The 19,788-nt window shown below is 36.3% G+C and overlaps 1 protein-coding gene across 1 annotated transcript in view; it reads right to left on the bottom strand.

Moving 5' to 3' along the window:
* DNM3 (dynamin 3) overlaps window positions 1-19,788 on the bottom strand; it is a 483,214-nt gene that overhangs the window by 366,787 nt on the left and 96,639 nt on the right. Inside the window, exons 5-6 of the mRNA XM_063105911.1 lie at window positions 9,788-9,937; window positions 4,626-4,829 (exon numbers count right to left, since the gene is read on the bottom strand). Coding sequence (XP_062961981.1) covers window positions 4,626-4,829; window positions 9,788-9,937 — 354 coding nt within the window. The remainder of the gene's footprint in view (window positions 1-4,625; window positions 4,830-9,787; window positions 9,938-19,788) is intronic.

Below are 19,788 nucleotides of genomic sequence, written 5' to 3'. Positions count from 1 at the left end.
AGTCTCTTTCCCCAGGAAACATTTGTTCAGAACAATCAGTGGCAATTGTTTAACACTGCAGTTGCCTCAGGCAGAGATATGAATTGGGGCAAAAAAAGAAGCTGACCAGAAAACTTAAAAGCTTGGGAAGGAGATAGTCATAACAGCCTTTGAAAATCTTATACATATGTATGACTGTAAGATATGCAAAGAAAGTATGGCCCATACACAAGAAAATATGCAGTTAATATAAACTGTCCCTGAAGAACCCCAGACATTGAAATTACTAGACAAAGACTTTAAATCAGCTATTTTAAATATGTTCAAAGAACCAAAGAAAATTATATCTAAAGAATTAAAAGAAAGTTTGAGAATGATGTTTCACCAAATATACAATATTAATAGAGATAGAATTTTTTTTTAAAAAGGAGCCAAGTAGAAATTCTGGAAATAAAAATTAAAATAACTAAAATAAAAAATTCACTACATAGATTCAACAGAAGATCTAAGCAGGCAGCAAGAATCAGAAAACTTGGAGAAAGGTCACTTGAGATTATTCCTCCCTAGTCTGAGGAAAAGAAAGAAAAAAGAATGAAGAAAAATAAACAAAGCTTCAGAGACTTGTGGGACATTATCAAGCATAACAACCTATACATAATGGGAATCTTAGAAAGAGAGGGAAGAGAAAAAAAGGATAAGAAAGAATAGTTGAAGAAATAATGGCTGAATATATTCCAAATTTGATGAAAAAACATTAATCTACACATCCAAGAAGCTAAACAAACTTCAAGTAGGATAACTCAACAAGATTCACACCTAAAAATTGCCAAAAGATAAAAACAAAGAGAGAATCATGCAAGCAGCAAGAAAGAAGAGACTCTTCATGTGCAAGGGATCCTCAAAGAGATTAACAGCTGAATTTTGACCATGGAGGTCAGAAGGCAGTAGGATGACATGCTCAAAGTGAGGAAAGAAACAGACCATCAACTAAGAATTCACCTTCAAAAATTAAGGAGAAATTAAGACATTTCCAGACAAACAAAAACTCTCACAGAGAAATAAAGATCACTGGTAAAGGTAACTACATAGCTAAATAAAATAGACAATATGCATGTATTTTTATATGTACAAAGTATATTCTCCAACCACAATGGAATGAAAATAGAAATCAATAACAGAAGGAAATTTGGGAAGTTCATAAATATGTAGAATTAAGCAAGACACTCAAATAACCAAAGTTGATTTCACTGCTTTTTTTTTTTTTTTTTTTTTTTGGCAGAACTGCAAATATAAGGAAAACTAGACCTTTAAATCAGATATTTGAAAACTGTTTAAAGAATGACTAGGGGGACAAAAAAGCATACATGAAAGTACCTATCTGCACCATTACAACACATCCTTTATACCTATGTGCCATATTCTAAACCGGAGCTGCACTAAGTCCTGTTTTGAGTCTACAGCTCCTTCCTTTCTCTATTTTAATTTTTTCCCACTAATGAAAATACTCCATGTGAACCATATTAGTTTGAGCAAGAATTCACCCTTTTCTTTCATAGCCTCACTGACTTCCAAGACCAGTTAAAGCCTTAGGACAGATCACCATGTAAACTCTTCAGATAGTTTTCAGGTTTTAAAGTTTGAGAATTAAAACTGGGATGCAAAAACAAATAATAAACCTTGAAATCAGCAAGGAACTTTTAGTAACTAACCTGAGAACCATACATAGTAAGAGCCCTCAGGGCAGATCTGTTCTCCTTAGCAACCACCATCCAAGAGTCAGTAGAGGAGGAGGTGGCACACGGTGGCAGTGAATCTTTTCTCTGTTTCTGCCAAAGTATCCTATCAAACTTTTAAAAATCTATTCTCAGGACTATTATATACAGGATACAAAAAATAGGGAGGTTCTATCTATGATAGAGCAGTAGTTCTAATGATCTTCTAATGTCTAATGACAAGAAATGAGGTTCATTTTCAGTAAGTTCAAGAACAATCACATGACAATTTCTAAGTGGCACCTAATAAAAATGAGCTTGTAAACAAAGCCAGGCCTATGATGGAAAAAAAAAAATCTCATTTAACTTTCTGGATGCAGATTTATGGCAAATATTGGTATTTACAATGAGATTGTAAAGTGAGATTTACAGTGAGATTGTAAAGATTGATTACTTTCTGGCAACTAATTACTCTTTCCACTAACATTAATTGCTCCCATCTAATGATCTGCAATCACACGAGAGTTAGTAATTTAGGTTTATAATTGAATATTCTTTTGAAGAGCCTGAGGAATGAGATGTAGTCACTGCCTATTAATATTCCCTATCTATACAAAAGGGGTGAAATGTAACATGAGTATGTTAAATCAATCTTAAGAATGAACTGCAGATGATTTACAGGATATACTAGTTGGCCAATTTTACTTTAGCTTTTTTTAAAATAAAATTCATAGTTTATACAAATCAAAGTTTCTCCATCAGCTTTTCTTTTACTAGATTGGAAGTTGTGAGGATGTGAAGCAGAGGCAACCACAGCCATCTCGCCACCTGTGAGGACATCTTGTCACCTGTGAGGACAGCCTATCTGAGAAACGAACCGATTTCAAGGAGGCAGAACCAAGGAGGATGAAAGAAGAATCAGGGACAAGGTGATATCATTCACACTCCTCCATGAAACTTTATCTGGATTAAGAGAGGACTTTTCAGGAATGTGATCATGCTGCACTCACTATAATTCACTGATAGAAGGATTATCTCTGTCCCAATCAAACAAAAGGCTGTCCCATAGCCCAGCCTCCTGTGGGACAAGGAGGCTGTGAAGACAGGGATGGTTGACTATCATTTTTATAACCAGACTCCAGTCCCAGCCCATAATCTGGATTTTGAGTCACTGATACTGGAGAGTGAATCCTGATGAAGATCTTCACCTCGCCATCTGGAGCCTCTACCTGTTTTGTTCCAAGTCCTAATCTCAGGGAAGTTAGAGGAAGCCAAAAAGAAGAAAACCAATTACCACTGCAGAACTTTGGAAAGCCTCAAGAATTAGTATACCAAGGCCAGGGTGTAGGAGAGGCGAAAAAAAAAGATTAGCTGAAGGCTCATAGACACTCTTAGATCTCCAGACCCCTTTCCTCATCTTGCACAACCACACAGCTACCCTTCCTCAACCTCAGCAGAATAATGCAGATGTACTTACAGAAGAAGTTGAACCATAGGAATTTTGGATCAAGAAGATCTTCAGGAATGCCAGTATGAAAACAGAGGGATTAATTAAATGTCTACATACTTAATAGTGAGAAACACCCTCTCCCAACCCTGCCTCCTGACCCACCAACTCCGATCTTCCTTGTGGCTCCAAGAACAGTGGAAATCAGGATTCTACCAGACCAGCTCAAGACAAAATACTCATAGAATCTAACAGCTGAGGATATCTCCTAATAAAATGGCAAGGTCTCAGCCCAATTACCCTATGGGAAAGCCTACTAGCCAATGAATCCCATTAATGCACATACATCAGTTTTTCAGTGCTCTACTCTCATATATGAACAAGCAGCAAAAGATGGCCAAACATATGAAAAAGGTCTTTAACATCAAAGATGGAGACCAAGCCAAATGACCAGAAAAAACAGTCCTAGAGACAATGCAGATTACAAAAGGAAAGCCTCAGAAAGCTCTCATTAAAATCCTGAGAAAAGATACTGCACTTGTGAAACCAGGAGCAGGATGCTATTTTAAAAAATAACATTCACAAAATAAGAAAATGCTGTTGCAGCTTTTAAAATTATATCAGAAATGAAAAATTAATTAGAGAATCAGAAGATAAAGTTGAGTAAATCTTGCAAAAAGGAGGACAAAGAAATGGATAATAGAAGAGAGAGATTTTTTTGATAAAAGAGGATTAATCCAGGAGTTCTAGCATGCTAATAATAAGAATTACAGATAAAGAGAACAAAGAAAATGAGGACAATTAATTATGAAAAAAAGAAAAATTCCTAGAAGTGAAGAACACTCATCTCCATATTGAAAGGACATACTGAGTACCCTTTCATAATTTCTGTAAAGACACACATTAAGGCCCATCACTGGGGTCTCTGAAAATAAACTGTCATTGTTCAGCTCAGAGGGGAAAAAAACCCAAAATATCAGCATAAGGAAAGGAGTTTTCTTGATTCTGAAATAACAATAACAGATAAATCCTTGCTTTTATAATATATATTCATCTCACATAAGTATAAGCTAAATAATATCTTACCTGAACTAAAAGAGCTTCCTATCTTAAAGAAACAAAACAAACAAGAAAATTCAGATTCTTCGCTGGGAATATATTCTGGTTACTCTTATAGTAACTAAGTACACTGAATTCTTCTGTACCAGAAGTTTATTTTGTTGACTTTTTAAAATATATAGTCCATGAGGCTTAGAAATGTCTATTTTCTTAGATCTCAGTTAATCTTACATTTATTTATATAGATTTTAACTGTATTTACTAGCTCTTTTTCTTTCAGCATCTTAAGTACAAAAGCTTTAACATTAATAATGGCTAATTGTATTAATAATAAAATCAAGTCATGAGAATTTGTTTTACCTTTAAATATACCAAAACTCTCGACCTTTTAAGCTAATTCCTTCCCATCTTAAGGGTCACACACTCACCTTGAGGATCAACTTCTTTAGCGAGCTTCAGTGCATCTGAGTTTGCAAGATCAGTGTTGGCGGGTGTAACAGCCAAAATCAGACAGTTTTCCCTTGTGATGAACTGCATAATCATTTCTCTGATCTGATATTCAATATCTGGTGGCTGATCTCCCACGGGCACTTTAGTTATTCCAGGTAGGTCGATAAGGGTTAGATTTAACACTGTGTGAAATGGATAAAAGAGTCATATATACACCTTCAATGCTAAAAGACACCAACAATGCAGAATCATTTGTCACTTAGCACTTTACACGTTGTGTATCTGAATGACTCCAACCCAAGTGTGTAGAACAAAAAGCACAGAAATACAAAATGGCTTTGGTAGTTTTGTCTGTTTTTATGATATGATTGTGCTATGTCAAATGATCATTTTAACATAATTTGGAAGGCTCTGATGTGTATGCCTAACAGTTTCCTCAGAGCTGTCATATCTGTAACTAGGGGCTTATAATTAAAACACCAAACAACAAATACATATGCTGTCTGCCAGTCTTGTACATTGCTTTTCAAATGGTATAAAATTCTTACTTAGAGTAAGATTTGCCCTTTGCTTCAAAAGCATCATATTTATTTACAAAAGTTAGCCACTCAGTCTATTACAAAGCTATTAGCCATTCATGGTGCCCTGACTTTACTGAATAGACTGTGCAAGCATAATCAGTGACAATTTGACTCCAGCCCAACCTAGCTATTGTCCTCTCTGTATACAATAGTGTTGGCACCAAGTCCCCTTGGGAAATCATAACTGAGCTATGTCATTCATTCTCTGTTTTAAAAGCAACAGACCTAGGGAGAGGATTAGAAATAAAAATTTGCCCCACTAAAAATTTAATCAGATCTTTGTTATTTCTCTCCTTCTACTGATTTTGGGTTTGATTTGTTCTTGTTTTTTAGTTCCTTGCGATGTAATGTTAGATTGTTTATTTGAAGTCTTCCTTTTTGGTGTAGTCATTTATTGCTATAAACTTTCTTCTTACAACTGCTTTCCCTGTATACCATAGGTTCTGGTATGTTGTGTTTTCATTTTCATTTGTCTCTAGGAATTTTTTGATTACTTCTTTGACCCATTCATTGTTTAGAAGCATGGAATTTAATTTCCATGTATTTGTACAGTTTCCCGTGACCCTTTTATCGTTGATTTCTAGTTTTACTCCATTGTGGTCAAACAAGATAGTTGATATGACTTCAGTTTTTTTAATTTAGTTGAGACTTGTTTTGTGACCTAACATATGGTCTCTTCTAGAGAATGTTCCATGTCATACTGAGAAGAATGTGGATTATGCAGCTGTTGAATGAAATTGTTCTATAAATGTCCAGTCAATCCAATTGACCTAGCATAGAGAATAATTCCAATGTTTCTTCTGGCTGATTTGCCCTTTGCTGAAAGTGAGGTATTAAAGTCCCAACTATTATTGCATTGGAATCTATCTCTTCCATTAGATCTAATAGTAATTGCTTTACATATCTGGGTGTGCCAATATTGGGTATGTATCTATGTAGAATTGTTGAACTGATCCCCTTATCATTATATAGTGACCTTCCTTATCTTTTTTTGTTTTCTTTATCTGATATAAGTATAGCTACTCCCACTCTTTTTTCGTTTCCATTTCAGTGATAGAGAAATAACGAAGATCAGAGCAGAAACAAATGAATTAGACATCAAAAAAAGATACAAAAGATCAATGAAACAGAGTTGGTTTTTCAAAAAAGATTAACAAAATTAATAAACCTTTAGTTAGACTAATGAAGAAAAAGAGAAGACTACATAAATAAAATCAGAAATGAAAAAAAGGGATATTACAACTGATACCACAGAAATTCAAAGTACCATAAGAGACTACTACAAACAACCATATGTGAACAAATTGAAAAACCTAGAAGAAATAGATAAATTCCTGGACACATACAATGTACCAAGGTTAAATCATGAAGAACTAGAAAACCTAAACAGACATACCGAGTAATAAGATTGAAGCAGTAATAAGAAATCTCCCCAAAAAAGAAAACACCAAGAACAGATGCCTTCACTGCTGAATTCTCCAAAACATTTAAAAAAGAACAAATACCAATTATTTTGAAACTTTCCAAAAATTTGAAGAGGAGGGGATACTTTCAAACTCATTTTACAAGGCCAGCATTACCCTCATATCCAAACAGGAAAAAGACACAACAAAAAAAGAAAAATATAGACCAATATCCCTAAAGAACACAGACGCAAAAATCCTCAACAAAACACTAGCAAACCAAATCCAAAAGCATATTTAAAAGATCATCCACCACGATCAAGTGGGATTCATCCCAGGAATGCAAGGATGATTCAACATATACAAATCAATAAACGTGATACATCACATCAACAGAATGAAAGAAAAAAAATGATCATTTCAATCGACACAGAAAAAGCTTTTGATGAAATCCAACACCCTTTCGTGGTCTAAACACTCAACGAATTAGGGACAAAGGGAATGCACCACAATATGATAAAGGCCATATACAAGAAACACCAAACTAATATCATACTGAACAGACAAAAATCAAAGAGTTCTCCTCTAAGATCTGGAATAATAGAAGGATGCCCAATTGCCCCACACTTATTCAAGATGGTACTGAAAGTTCACTCAGCACAATAAAGCAAGAGAAAGCAATAAAGGGCATCCAAATTGAAAAGGATAAAGTCAGTCTATCCCTATTTGCAGATGAAATGACCATACACATTTAAAACACTAAAGACTCCACCAAAAAATTACTAGAACTAATAGATATATTCAGTATAGTGGCAGGATACAAAATCAACACACAAAATTAATAGCCTTTCTATACACCAACAACGAAGTAGCCAAAGAAGAAATCAAGAAAGTAATCCCATTCAAAATAGCTACCAAAAAAATGAAATACTTAGGAGTAAATTTAACAAGGAGGTGAAGGGCCTCTACAATGAAAATTACAAAACGTTGGTGAAGGAAATTGAAGAGGACACAAATAAATGGAAAGATATCCCACGTGCTTGGGTTGGAAGAATTAACATCATCATAATGTTGATATTACTCAAAGCAATCTACACATTCAATGAAATCCCTATGAAAATACCAATTACATTCTTCACAGAAATAGAAAAAACAATCTTAAAATTTGTATGGAACCAGAAAAGACCCATACAGCTAAAGCACTCTTGAACAAAAACACAAAGTTGGAGGCATCACATTCCTGACTTCTAAATATACTATAAAGCCAAAGCAATTAAAACATCATGGTACTGGCATAAAAACAGACAAATTGACCAGTGGAACAGAATAGATAGCCCAGAATTAAACCCATGCACTTACAGACAACTGATTTTCAACAAAGGTGCTAAAAATATACACAAGGGAAGGCCAGCCCTTTCAATAAATGGTGCTGGGAAAACTGGATATCCAAACGCAGAAGATTGAAACTAGACCCCAATCTCTCACCATAAACAAAAATCAATTCAAAATGGATCAGAGATCTAAATTTGAGACCCCAAACTATGAAACTACTAGAAGAAAACACAGGGGAAATGCTACATGCACGGAGCAGTCCTTTTTTTGTACAAGACTACAAAGGCACAGGCAACTAATGCAAAAATAGACAAACGGGACTACATCAAACTAAAAAGTTTCTGCACAGCAAATGATCAACAGAAATGGAGAAAATATCTGCAAACTATGCATCCTACAAGGGATAAATATCCAGAATATACAAGGAACTCAAGCAACTCAATAGTAAAAGACATCCGATTGAAAAATGGGCAAGGGGGGCTGAATAGACATTTCTCAAAAGAAGACATACAAATGGTCAACAAGTACATGAAAGAATGCTCAACATCACTATTCATCAGAGAAATGCAAATCAATACCACACTGAGATATCATCTCACCTCAGTTAGATTGGCTATTATACAAGACAAAATAACAAATGCTGACAAGAGTGCGGAGAAAAAGAAACTCTCCTACATTATTGGTGGGAACGTATATTGGTACAGACATTGTGGAAAACAGTATGAAGTTTCCTCAGAGAACTAAAAATAAATCTATTTTATGACCCAGCCGTCCCACTACTTGGTATAAACACAAAAGAAATGAAATCAATATATCAAAAGACACCTACACTTTCAAGTTCATTGCAACAATATTCACAGTAGCCAAGAGATTGAATCAACAGCCCAACAATGGATGAATGGATTAAAAAAACACAAAAAGTATGGTATATGTACACAATGGAATACTATTCAGCTGTAAAAAAAAAAAAAAAAAAAAAAAATGAAGTCCTATCATTTGCAGCAACATGGTTGGAACTGGAAACTATCATTTTAGATGAAGTAAGCCAGACACAGAAAGACAAATACCACATGATCTCACTCATATGTGGAATCTAAAAGAAAAAATAAAATAAAGCAGTTCTCATAGAAGTAGAGAGTAGAATAATAGTTATCAGATGCTGGGAAGGGAGAGAGGGCAGGCAGGAGGAAAAGAGGTGGACTAACTGGTACAAAACTATGCTGTCTTCCCTCAGTGAATCATTGTGCAGTATATGCAAGTATTGAAGCAACACACTGTACCCCGTAAATTTGTACAAATAAATGTTAAAATTATGATTTTTTAAAATTTGGTCAGAATAAAGGCTATCTCCCATCATACATCACGAATTCATTGTCTAATTTATAAGTTTCTTCTGACTGGATGGGGGGGAAAAACTCACTGTTTATTCCTCAGAAAGAAAATAAATAGATATACTCATATAGGCCAACATGGAAATTCAATAGGGGAAGACTCAACCATAGTACCAAGTATCTCTATGATTTTTGAAAAGACTGAAGATATTAAAAATGGAAGTTTTCATGCATACCCCTACCAAATTCTAAAAGTTTATAATGAAAATAAAATAAAATTTTTAATGATTAACTCAATTCTTATTTTTTTAAGTCTTTTCCTCCTGCATCTCTAAATATTCTAAGAGCCCTTGGAACCATACCGTTAATGGCAGTATCCAAGCACTGTACTAGAAATACAGCACCATTTGTACCTTCTACACAAATAATATATCTTAATTAATGTAGTAAAAATTTTTGAGAGAAGAATTTGGAAACTTATTATTTTACTTACCATGTGGGGAATAGACTCGTAAATTAATGGGTATGGAGGAAATGCCTTTATTCATTCCAGTCACTCGATCTGTTTCTGCTTCAATCTCATGGCGAACTTCATCAAAATCTGTAAATTTTTTTCCTTTGCAATGCAGAAATTCAGCATACTCTACAAAAGACAAATTCATACAACCTAAATTCATGCGTTCTTTGCCACAATTGCAATGAAACAATGTTTCTTTAGTTACAAGTCAAAGTATCCAATATTGTCTCTTCAGCTAGCATAATGAGAGCTGTTAATCCTTTAGAAATATTAAACATAGTACTAATGTCATGGACGCTAAATTTGCTAATTTTCAAGTAAGCAATTAATGTACTATAGGCAGTCTTTAAACCATCTAGTCTATTAAGTAATTTAAATAGAATTTTGGCTGTCCAAATAAAACAAACAGCGCTTGATTGTCAAAGAAATTAGATCTAGTGAACATACAAAGTCTACTAATCCTGTTAGCATTTCCTTTTTATATATCATCATTTCATGAGGATGAAATTCTAAGTTATATAAATATATCTTCAGAAGAAAGATGATTTAGAAAAAAAATGGAAGAAGCATATGGAATACTATAGTTTAATAACAAACTATTCAAAATCCACATCAACATGTGTAAAGACATTTTCTCAAGAAAAAGATACAAAGTATTACATCAAAGAAAATATTTACCTGCAAACTAAGAAAAGAAAAAATCAATACCTAGGCAGAAGGAAAAACTCTAAAATAACTACATAAATAACAGAAAACTTGTTTTTTTTTAATGTAAGTAATATTCTACCAACTGTTGTTATTACCAATTTCTGCAGCTTCCAGAAATATGAGGCATATGAAAAACAGCACAACTCAAAAGGGAAGTTAGTACTGTTACATCTAAAAGTTGCTTCTAATTTTGACAAGGGAACAAATGTTAACAAATATTTTATTTTCTCTACCATCTACATGAAGAATTTTTCCACCAAACCTAGACTAAGGCTGAGTATCTCAGGCCCAGATGCCAGCTAAGGCAATTACTGGGCAGCCTTTTTACCATTCCCCACCATAAACATTTAATGTTCACCCATGGAGGTCAAATGGCAAGGCCAACAGGGAAACAGTTATAAGATGTGGTTCCCTGTCTTCAAGTAGCTTAGCATTAACTCCAGGAGCTAAAGATTATGTCATGAAGAAAAAAGTTAACACAGGCAGCATGAAATAAGTACTGATCTGTACTTAAAATGATAGGATAGGTAGAGATAGGAGACATGGCGTCAAGCTGCAGTGATCAAAAAAGAAAGGCATGAATTGAGCACTGAACGGTAGGAAGGATTTCCACGTGTGCAGAGAGAAAGGTCTTCCAGAGGATCAGAGAATCTTATTAGCTTCACTAAATCCCTGGCAAGTTATCATCCAGCCTCTGCTTGGACCCATACACTAATGAGGAACTGAGGCTTTGATCTCTTTGGGAAAAAAAAATACTGTTTAGAATTTTTTTTTTTTTTATGTTGTTATGAAATCTGCTTTCTTGTCATATTCCATTGGTCCAACTTTTGCTCTCTGGAGCTACTGAGACAAGGTCTTCTTCCATGTGAAAAGGCCAGGGACTAATCTGAGTGTCGGCATCCAGAATCTGTCCCCTTCCTGGGCCTCTCTCACCACCTTTCCTCGCTTGTCTGATATTGCTCAGGACTCCTGGTGGCAAACAAAGATTTCCCGGCTCCACCCCAGCTACTCAGGACTGGAAAGATCACAGAATTCCAAAGTGGACTAAGGAGTTTCTGCTTTAATTTACCAAAGAACTGACCAGACCTGGCTTTTTGAACATTACTATAACAATCAGAGACAGACTTGATTTTTTGTCTTTGCTATCAACACTCATGGACATGAATATTTTTCTATCTTAGTTTTTCCATGTTTATCCAAAGATATGTGCCACTTTCTGAAAAATGGCAAACTAAGTCTCCTAAATATTCATTCCTCTAATGGAAGTACACACAACAATGAAGATTCAACAGGCTTCAGAAATCTGGCCTGAAGAGATGATTACATTATTTGGCATGTTCTTTCAGTACTCAGTTCATACCTAACTTCATGTTGTTATGTTTCCCCTCATAGGTGTGTTTTTTTAAGAATATAAACTCCCAAAAGATAGAGACTTCATTTTATTACACACTCAGTGCCTAGGCCAAAACCATGTGAACTTAAGAGTTTAAAGATAAGTAGAGGAAAAAAACTAAGAAAACTAAAGAGGAGCAAAAGAAGTCAAATCCCCGAAAACACATAAAAATTAATAAGTAAAAATGAGTCAAATAATTTAGAAGAAATTGGACTGCATTTTTAATAATTTAGGAGAAATGGAACTGTGTTTTCTCAATTCAATATATTCTGTAAAATTCATACTTGAGGACTTGTTGCTATCAAAATTATTATTGCCATAGAGTTAATAAGCTTTTGGATCAGGGACTACATTTTCAATTGTTATTAACAAATTTAAGTAACACGAGTGTGGGTCTTTTTTGCCACTAGATGGCGCCTACCAGCTTTCTATGTAGGACATTAATGCCCTTCCAGAAGGTTGTAACATCGATGCAATTTTCAAAATAGATTTAAATTAGTTCCTGCACTATTGAAAATGCTTTTATCTTAAAATTTAGACATTATAATTGTGCAGGACCATCTCAAACCTTTGTTTTTTTTTTAAGGATATAGTCCCTGGACAAATTCAGGAATGCCTGTATGTATTTATTTACTTAAGCTCAATAAAAATATTGAGCTCCAACTACTTGCCAAGCACAGTTTTAGAAACTGGGATATAATAAGGGGAAAAAAAGAAGTCCCTAACTTCACAAAGCTTAAATTCTAGTGAGGTGAAACTAAACAATGTGTGTGTGCTGAACGACAAGTGCTATGGAGAATATAAAACAGCATGGGGATATGATATGCTTTGGGAGAGGGGTTATTGCTTTGTTATGCGGTGTGGTTGAAGACAGATTCTCTAATGTGATAAAGTGACATTTGAGCAAAGACTCAAGAAAGGGTGGCGGCAAGCCATGCTTTCTGCGAGCGAATTGGGCAGAGTGCCCGAAGCAGATGTGTGCTCCGCATGTTGAGGAAGAGCAAGGAGGCCAATGTGGCTGGAGCACAGAGCATGTAGGCGAGAAAAGGTCAGAGTGTGGTACAGACCTGGACTGTGGAGTCCTGTGATTCTTAGTCTGAGTGAGATGGGAGACCACTTGACAGGTTTTGGGTAGAGGGGAAACATGATGCATCTTAGGTTTGAAATGAATAACTGTGGCTGTTGTGTTGAGGACAGACAATGGGGAACAATAGAGGAAGCTTCTGTTGGAATGATCTAGTGAGACATAACAAGTTGTGGAACAGGATGGCAACAGTGGGGTGGTGAGAAGTGGTTAAATTCTAATATGTTTTGAAAGAAAAACCAACAGGATTTGCTACTGGATTAAAACTGGGGTATGAGAGAAAGAGAGGCATCAAGAATAACTTCAAGGAGTTTGACCTCAGCAGCAGGAAGAACTTTGAAATAGAAAAGACCAAAGAGAAGAGGCTGAGATGGGATGGGATCAGCGTTGGGAATGAGGAGTTTGGTTTGGGACCTATTAAGCTTGTGATGCCCGTTACACACCCACCCAAGTGGAGAAAAAGAACTGCTGCTAATGGTTGAGGATTACACAGCTGTGGGAGGTACCATTTATAGTCATCTGATAGGTGTCTGTTACTCTGAAAATCTTCCAGAAGATGGCAGTCAAGTGCCTAAAGAAAAGGGCAGCTTTTCTAATCAACACAAAAAATGCCTTTAGGGCTAGATCCAGGAGTCTTTCATCCAGGGAGAAGTCTAAGCTAGAGACAGATATTTGGGAGTCATTAAAGTCAGGCAAGTGGATGAGATCCCTAAATGAGAGAGTTAAGATAGGGAAAAGGTCAGAGCATTGGGCCCTGGGTTTTCCAATGTTTAGAGGTCAAAAGATGGATACTGAGAAGGAGTAAGTAAATCAAAGCCAAATAAAGAAAGTATTTCATGAAGAAAGGAAGGAGACCTTCCACTCCATCAAATACTGCCAACTTGTCAGGTACGATGAGGACCAAAAATAGATCACAGAACTTGGTGACTTGAGGATGTTGACAAGAGCTACTACAGTGGAGTGGATTGGAAGAGGTTTAAGAGAGAACGAGAAAAGAGGAAGTGGAAACTGATTGTAGACAAATTTTTCAAGGAGTTTTGTTGTAAAGAAGAGGAGAGAAGTGAGACAGCCATGAAGAGGAGTGCAAAGTCAAGGCAGGGTTTTGTAAAGATAGACAACCAATGGAAGTTCATAGACTGCGGGTACCAATCAGCACTAAGGGAAGGTGATGGTGCAGAAGTGAGAAGGGACAAGTGCTGAATCAGTGTCTTATGGGAGAAGGGAGAGGAGGCCAGAAAGAAGGAAAGAAACATGCCAGTGCATCTGTAGAGCAGGAAGGAAGCAGAACAAATGAGTGTGGGTGAGATGAATAAGTAGACCTGATGGTGGTGGGAGAATGTGAAATTCATCAGATGAGAGTGGGGATTTATCATATGCATCTGCAGTTGTTTTATGCCTTCAGAAAACATTTCTTTACATATTTCCATTGGTTAACCCACATAAATACTGTTATTTCCACCACAAAATACATGACACACACACACGCACACAAACACACAGCCATGGAGTGATAATAATTGAATGACCTAAGAGTAACGGTAGCAAGGATGTCAACTTGGGTCTAATCTACATCCATCACTGGAGTTCAGACCTGCCCAGCATTTTAGAAAAATTGATGAGGAGGAAACACAAAATGCTTTCTTTCAATAAATCCCAAAGAGACTTCTGGGAAAGAATTCATCCTACAAGATGGAAAAATCCAGGTAAAACCAACTGACCTGAGTTGTCAGAATGGAGCTATCCATAATCCATCTTTAACCCATCCCCAGAGACTTATAGGTCTGTGTCCCCTTCTTTCTAACAGTACAATGATAATCGTCAGAACACCAGTCCCACTTTCTTATTAGAAAAACATGGCAACCATAACTACAATTCATAGCTACAGGATAATATTGCCAGTAAGGTGAGTTCCACTAGCAACAGGTAAACTGGTCCTATTATGGGATACCTGCCCACTAGTGAGCAAACCATAAATAGGTGGACAGCAAAGGTGGCATGAATGTTTTTGTATAATTGACCATAGTTGCTAATAAAAAAGATCATCAACCAGCTTATATCATCACGCAATTCCTAAATAAATCTTTGTTAGCAATGCATAGGTAAAAAAAAAATCACAGTGTTAGCATCCTGATGTTCAAAAATACAATTTCTCGGAAAGGACTATCACAAAACTAATATATCACTCACTATACTCACCTCTGAAAAAGAGTGTTCACACGAGTTTGGGGATGAAGGAAATTCTAACATTTAAGCCAAACTCTATAGAACAGGTGGTTGACTAATAGCTAGACGTTTTAAGAGCTGGTAAATGTGCTTTTTTGAGATTTTGTACTATGGTAAAGTAGTATGTCTGAAGGTTTACACAATCTCATCTTTCTCGTAGAGATGTACAATTTCCAGTGGTGCAAGCCCTCGTTACATGTTCTCAGTGTTCTTTTCATTCTAAATGCTTGGTAATTGGGCACATAAAATGGTCTCTTTCTCAAACAATTCCAGGCTTCAGCCCAGCATCATTCTGAACAGACAGTGTATTAAATTTCTTAGCCACAAGCTCTCATAAAGAATGAAGGCTACGTGTGTATAAGCATTGAAACTCTGATAACGCATCCACGAAATTCTATTTTGTGGCAATATAACCTGTTTTACTAAGATTCGTGGTATGTTTTCAGTTTCACAAAATAGACTCCTAGCTTTCAATATTTCTTGTTTTCCCAATGTTAAAAATAGCCTACATTTGAAGCAAAAGTTAAAATACATTTTTATGTCAAAGAATGATCAGGGGGGAAAGGAGAGAATTAAAAAATCAGAGCTATAACTCTATTTTATTTTCATTTCCCTGTAAAACATTTTAGTACTGTCATTTCTACTGGTCATGAAAAACAAATTATGCTGAGTTAAACAACTGACAAATTGTTTGGGAGAAGGATGAAATGGTTTATGTCTGGGCAATGTTCCAATCATCCATGAAAAGCACAGCATGACCATAAGAATTTAAATATTTCCAATATGCCCCTTCCATGGGGGATAATATGCATATATTTCAATTAATCAAGGTTAAATAGAAAAGAATAATTATGGAGCAGTAGCATATAACCTCTTGTCAATCTTTATTCTAAGAACTGGGGCCCTCCATATTTTAGCTGGAGTCTTATTTATGAAATGTTTTAATAGTGATGTTTTGTGAGCACAGAGCTCCAATGAAAAGAGAGTGCATGAGTCACATAAATCAGGAACAATTTTCAATGCAAATAAGCTCAATTTACTGGTTGTAAAGAGCATCTATGTATGACTATATTTAAAGACATATTTCCTCAGAGGCAAGGCTACATTTTGCTCTTCTGTGTTTCCCTAACATCTACCATATTTAGGGTAAAGAACATCTGTAGATTTCTTCCTTCTTTAAAGCAGTCTACCATTCAGCATTGCCAGTTTTAAAAAACAACACTTCCATCAAGCCTTAAAGTCACTTGAAACTGAAGGCAAGATCCTAGAATTGTGTTTAAGGAACCCAGATATGAAGCCGTACCCAATTTTGTTGCTAAGGTAAACCAGGAAAGTCTAGCAATCAGAAAAAAAAAAGGAACTAAAAAGAGTGAACAGTTACCTCAGGGAGTCTAACAATAGGTGAAAGGTAGAGGTCTCAGTAGGAGGATTAAGAACAGTATGGTGGGGTGGGAGTATGGAGGGCCAAGATTTCATAGCAAGGTGCCAAGCAGGTATCAGAGACCAGACACAGACACTAGGGTTTAGGGTCAGGGCACAAGTACTCCTGAGGCATAGTAGGGAATCAAAACAGAACTCCAGATGCAATGAGCCAGGTGGTACCAAGAAGAAAACCAACATGTGATTTCAGTCATGGAATGGAAGGTAGAGCTTTTTTTCCACAAGATACAAGGTCAAAGCCAGTAGAATAGCACTCACGATCAAGAGAGATTAGTATCAATACCACCTTGATATTCACTGCTCAACAATGGCCTTTACCATTTTCTTGTCCAGGGGCTGGTTGGTTCTAAAGCCTGGGTGGAGCTGAGCCAATGTGTCAGGGTTAAGTGGCTGCAGATAACTGGATTAGTGCTGGTGCATGAGACCAGGGCCAGCAGACTGCAGAAATCCCCAGAGAAGAGGGGCCTTCTGTGGAATATTCCACCACAATTGGCCAAAATAACAATCAGAGAATCAGCAGCTTGATTTAGTTCTATCTTTTTTCCAAAGGAGCTTGAAGAATGTAATAAAAATCAACTCCATAGTTCCCATGTAAAACACAATCAAGAGATAAGCTATATTCCAAATACTGAAACCAAGTAAAAAGCACGCCAAGCACTTGCAAAGCAGTTAATTATTCTGTCTCAGCAGCATATGATATGATCGTCCTCCTCTGGCTTGAAACATTCTCTCCTACTGATTCCCATTATTCCACTTTCCTAACTTTTCTCCTTCTTCCCCGACTGCTCCTTCTCCATGGCCTTTGCTCACTATTCCTTCTCTTCTATGCTTCTAAACATCAAAGTGCTCCTGGACTTCCCTCTAGACCTTCTCTTATTTGCCATCTGTATCCTCTCTCTAGGTGACCTTATCTAATCTCATGGCCTTACAAAATACTTTATACACAGCCCCCAAATTCATGTCTCAAGCACCCATTTCTCTCCTGAATTCCAGACTTGTCTATATCTAATTACAGTGCTTAACTGGCATTTCCACTTGAATGCCTAATCAATACCTAAAAATTGGCCTGTCCAAAAGTAAACTTAATTCCCCACTGCCCTCCCCTCCCATCATCCATACCTACTCCTCTCTCCCAGTCTTCCACATACCAATTTTTAATAGTAATTATCAATTATTGGTACGTCTAAATTATTGAATCAGGGGCTCATTCATCTTTGCACATCTTTTCCTCAGTGCTCTCCCAAACACCTTCTCACTACCCACAGCGACCACACTCCTTCTAAGTCCCCTCCACCTCTTACCTGGACTACCATAAAGGAGCCTCACTTGTCTTCCTGATTCCCCTCTTGCTTCACTGAATCCAATTTTCCACCCAGTAGCTGAAGAGATCTTTTAATTTATTTATTTTTATTGATTACACATATTCATGAGGTACAAAGCTGACCATTACCAACTGTGCCCAAGGTATGATGGTCAGATCAATACTATCAGCATGCCAATTCCTACGAATTGAGATTACTAATTATTTTTTATTGAAACAGTTGATTGTACATATCTGTGGAGTAAAGAGTTAAATATCAATACCTGTGTGCAATATTTGATGCTCAAATCAGGATAATTAGCATATTCAGTATTATACAATGGAATCATATTTTGTGGCCCTTTACCAATTCCTCCCTTACCCTCCCCTCAGAGAGATCTTTTTAAAACATGTATTATATCATGTCTTTTAAAAGGTTAAATAACCTTTTATTGGTTTTCCAGTACATTTTAAAAAACCCAGATTCCTCACACTGGCCTACAAAATCCTAGACAGTCTGACCTGTCTACCTCTCTGATGCCATTTCTTTCACTCTCTCCACCATCGTTGCTCAAATCCCATCAGCTGCAATGGCCTCCTTTCTGCTCCTCAAGCACACCAAGGTTCTCTTCTGGAATGCTCTTCCCCCAGACATCTGCATGTGTGGCTCCTTCTTGTCATTTATGTCTCATTCAGAGAAGAGGCTTCTCTGACGAGGCAAAGTAAAGTAGCAGCTCTTAGTCACATTTTATTACACTGTGCAGTGTGTTTTCTTCAGTGCACATAATCACTGTCTGAAGTTTTTCTTGTTTGTTTTTTATTGCCTGTCTTCATCTGCTAGAGCACAAGTTCCATGAGAACAGGAACATCATCTGTCTTGTCCCTGCTGTACTCCCAGTGCCTAAAACAGTGAATTGCATCTATTAGGCACTCAATACATATTTGTCGAATTGATGAATAAATAAATGAATGAAGAAATGAGTGAAATGAATCAACAAATAAATACTAGTGGAGGCTTTAAGTTAATGGGTGGACAGAAGAAAATGATCTTTTGACACTCAGTTTTAGATCTCTTTGAAATGTCCAAGTAGAGTTTCAAGCAGTCAGTTAGAAATATGGGTATGCAGTTTAGCCCAGGAGCTATAAATGTGAGAGTCAGAGGTGCTAGGTTGCAACTGAAGCCATGGGGTGGAAGAGATTGTCTAAGGGAGAATCCAGAATAACACCAGAAAGGAGTCTTGGGTAAATGCAACCTTAAAGGCCAAGTATAAGATAACGCATTGACAAAGAAGACAGAAAGAGTGGCCAAAAAGATAGAAAACCAGGAGTGTCTGGCATCATGGGAGCCAAAGGAATAGAGTAAATTTCAAGAAAGAAAAATCAACAGTGTCAAAAAGTTGTTGAAAGGACAAGTACAAACAAATTACTATTAGAATGACAGAAACTGAGGGTGTGTTATATAGTTTCCTGTATCCTTAATGTTCAATATATAATTTAAACATTTCTTGTTATTTCAATGATTTTTGCTATAGATGACTTTATTTACTTAAAACTTGCTCTATGTACTTTTTTATGCTTTTTTTTTTTTCTCATGTCTCTTCCCTTGCTATCGGGTTTATAATTGTCACTTCTTGCTGGTGGTGATATAACTGTTTTTAAGCCATATTCACATTCCAACCTATAGCTTTATACTTTATTCTAGACTGAGAAATCCAACAACCAATATGTATAGTCTGAGTCTAAAATAAGACTGGAGAAGCCCAGAATAAGGTCAGGACCCTGAAATGCATGAGATTTAGATCAAAGACATTATCAATTTTGGCTACCCA

The sequence above is a fragment of the Cynocephalus volans genome, chromosome 8, assembly GCF_027409185.1.
Source record: "Cynocephalus volans isolate mCynVol1 chromosome 8, mCynVol1.pri, whole genome shotgun sequence".
Lineage (NCBI taxonomy): Eukaryota > Metazoa > Chordata > Mammalia > Dermoptera > Cynocephalidae > Cynocephalus > Cynocephalus volans.
Note: the sequence above shows the minus strand (reverse complement) of the source record. Positions and strands in the feature narration are given on the sequence as shown.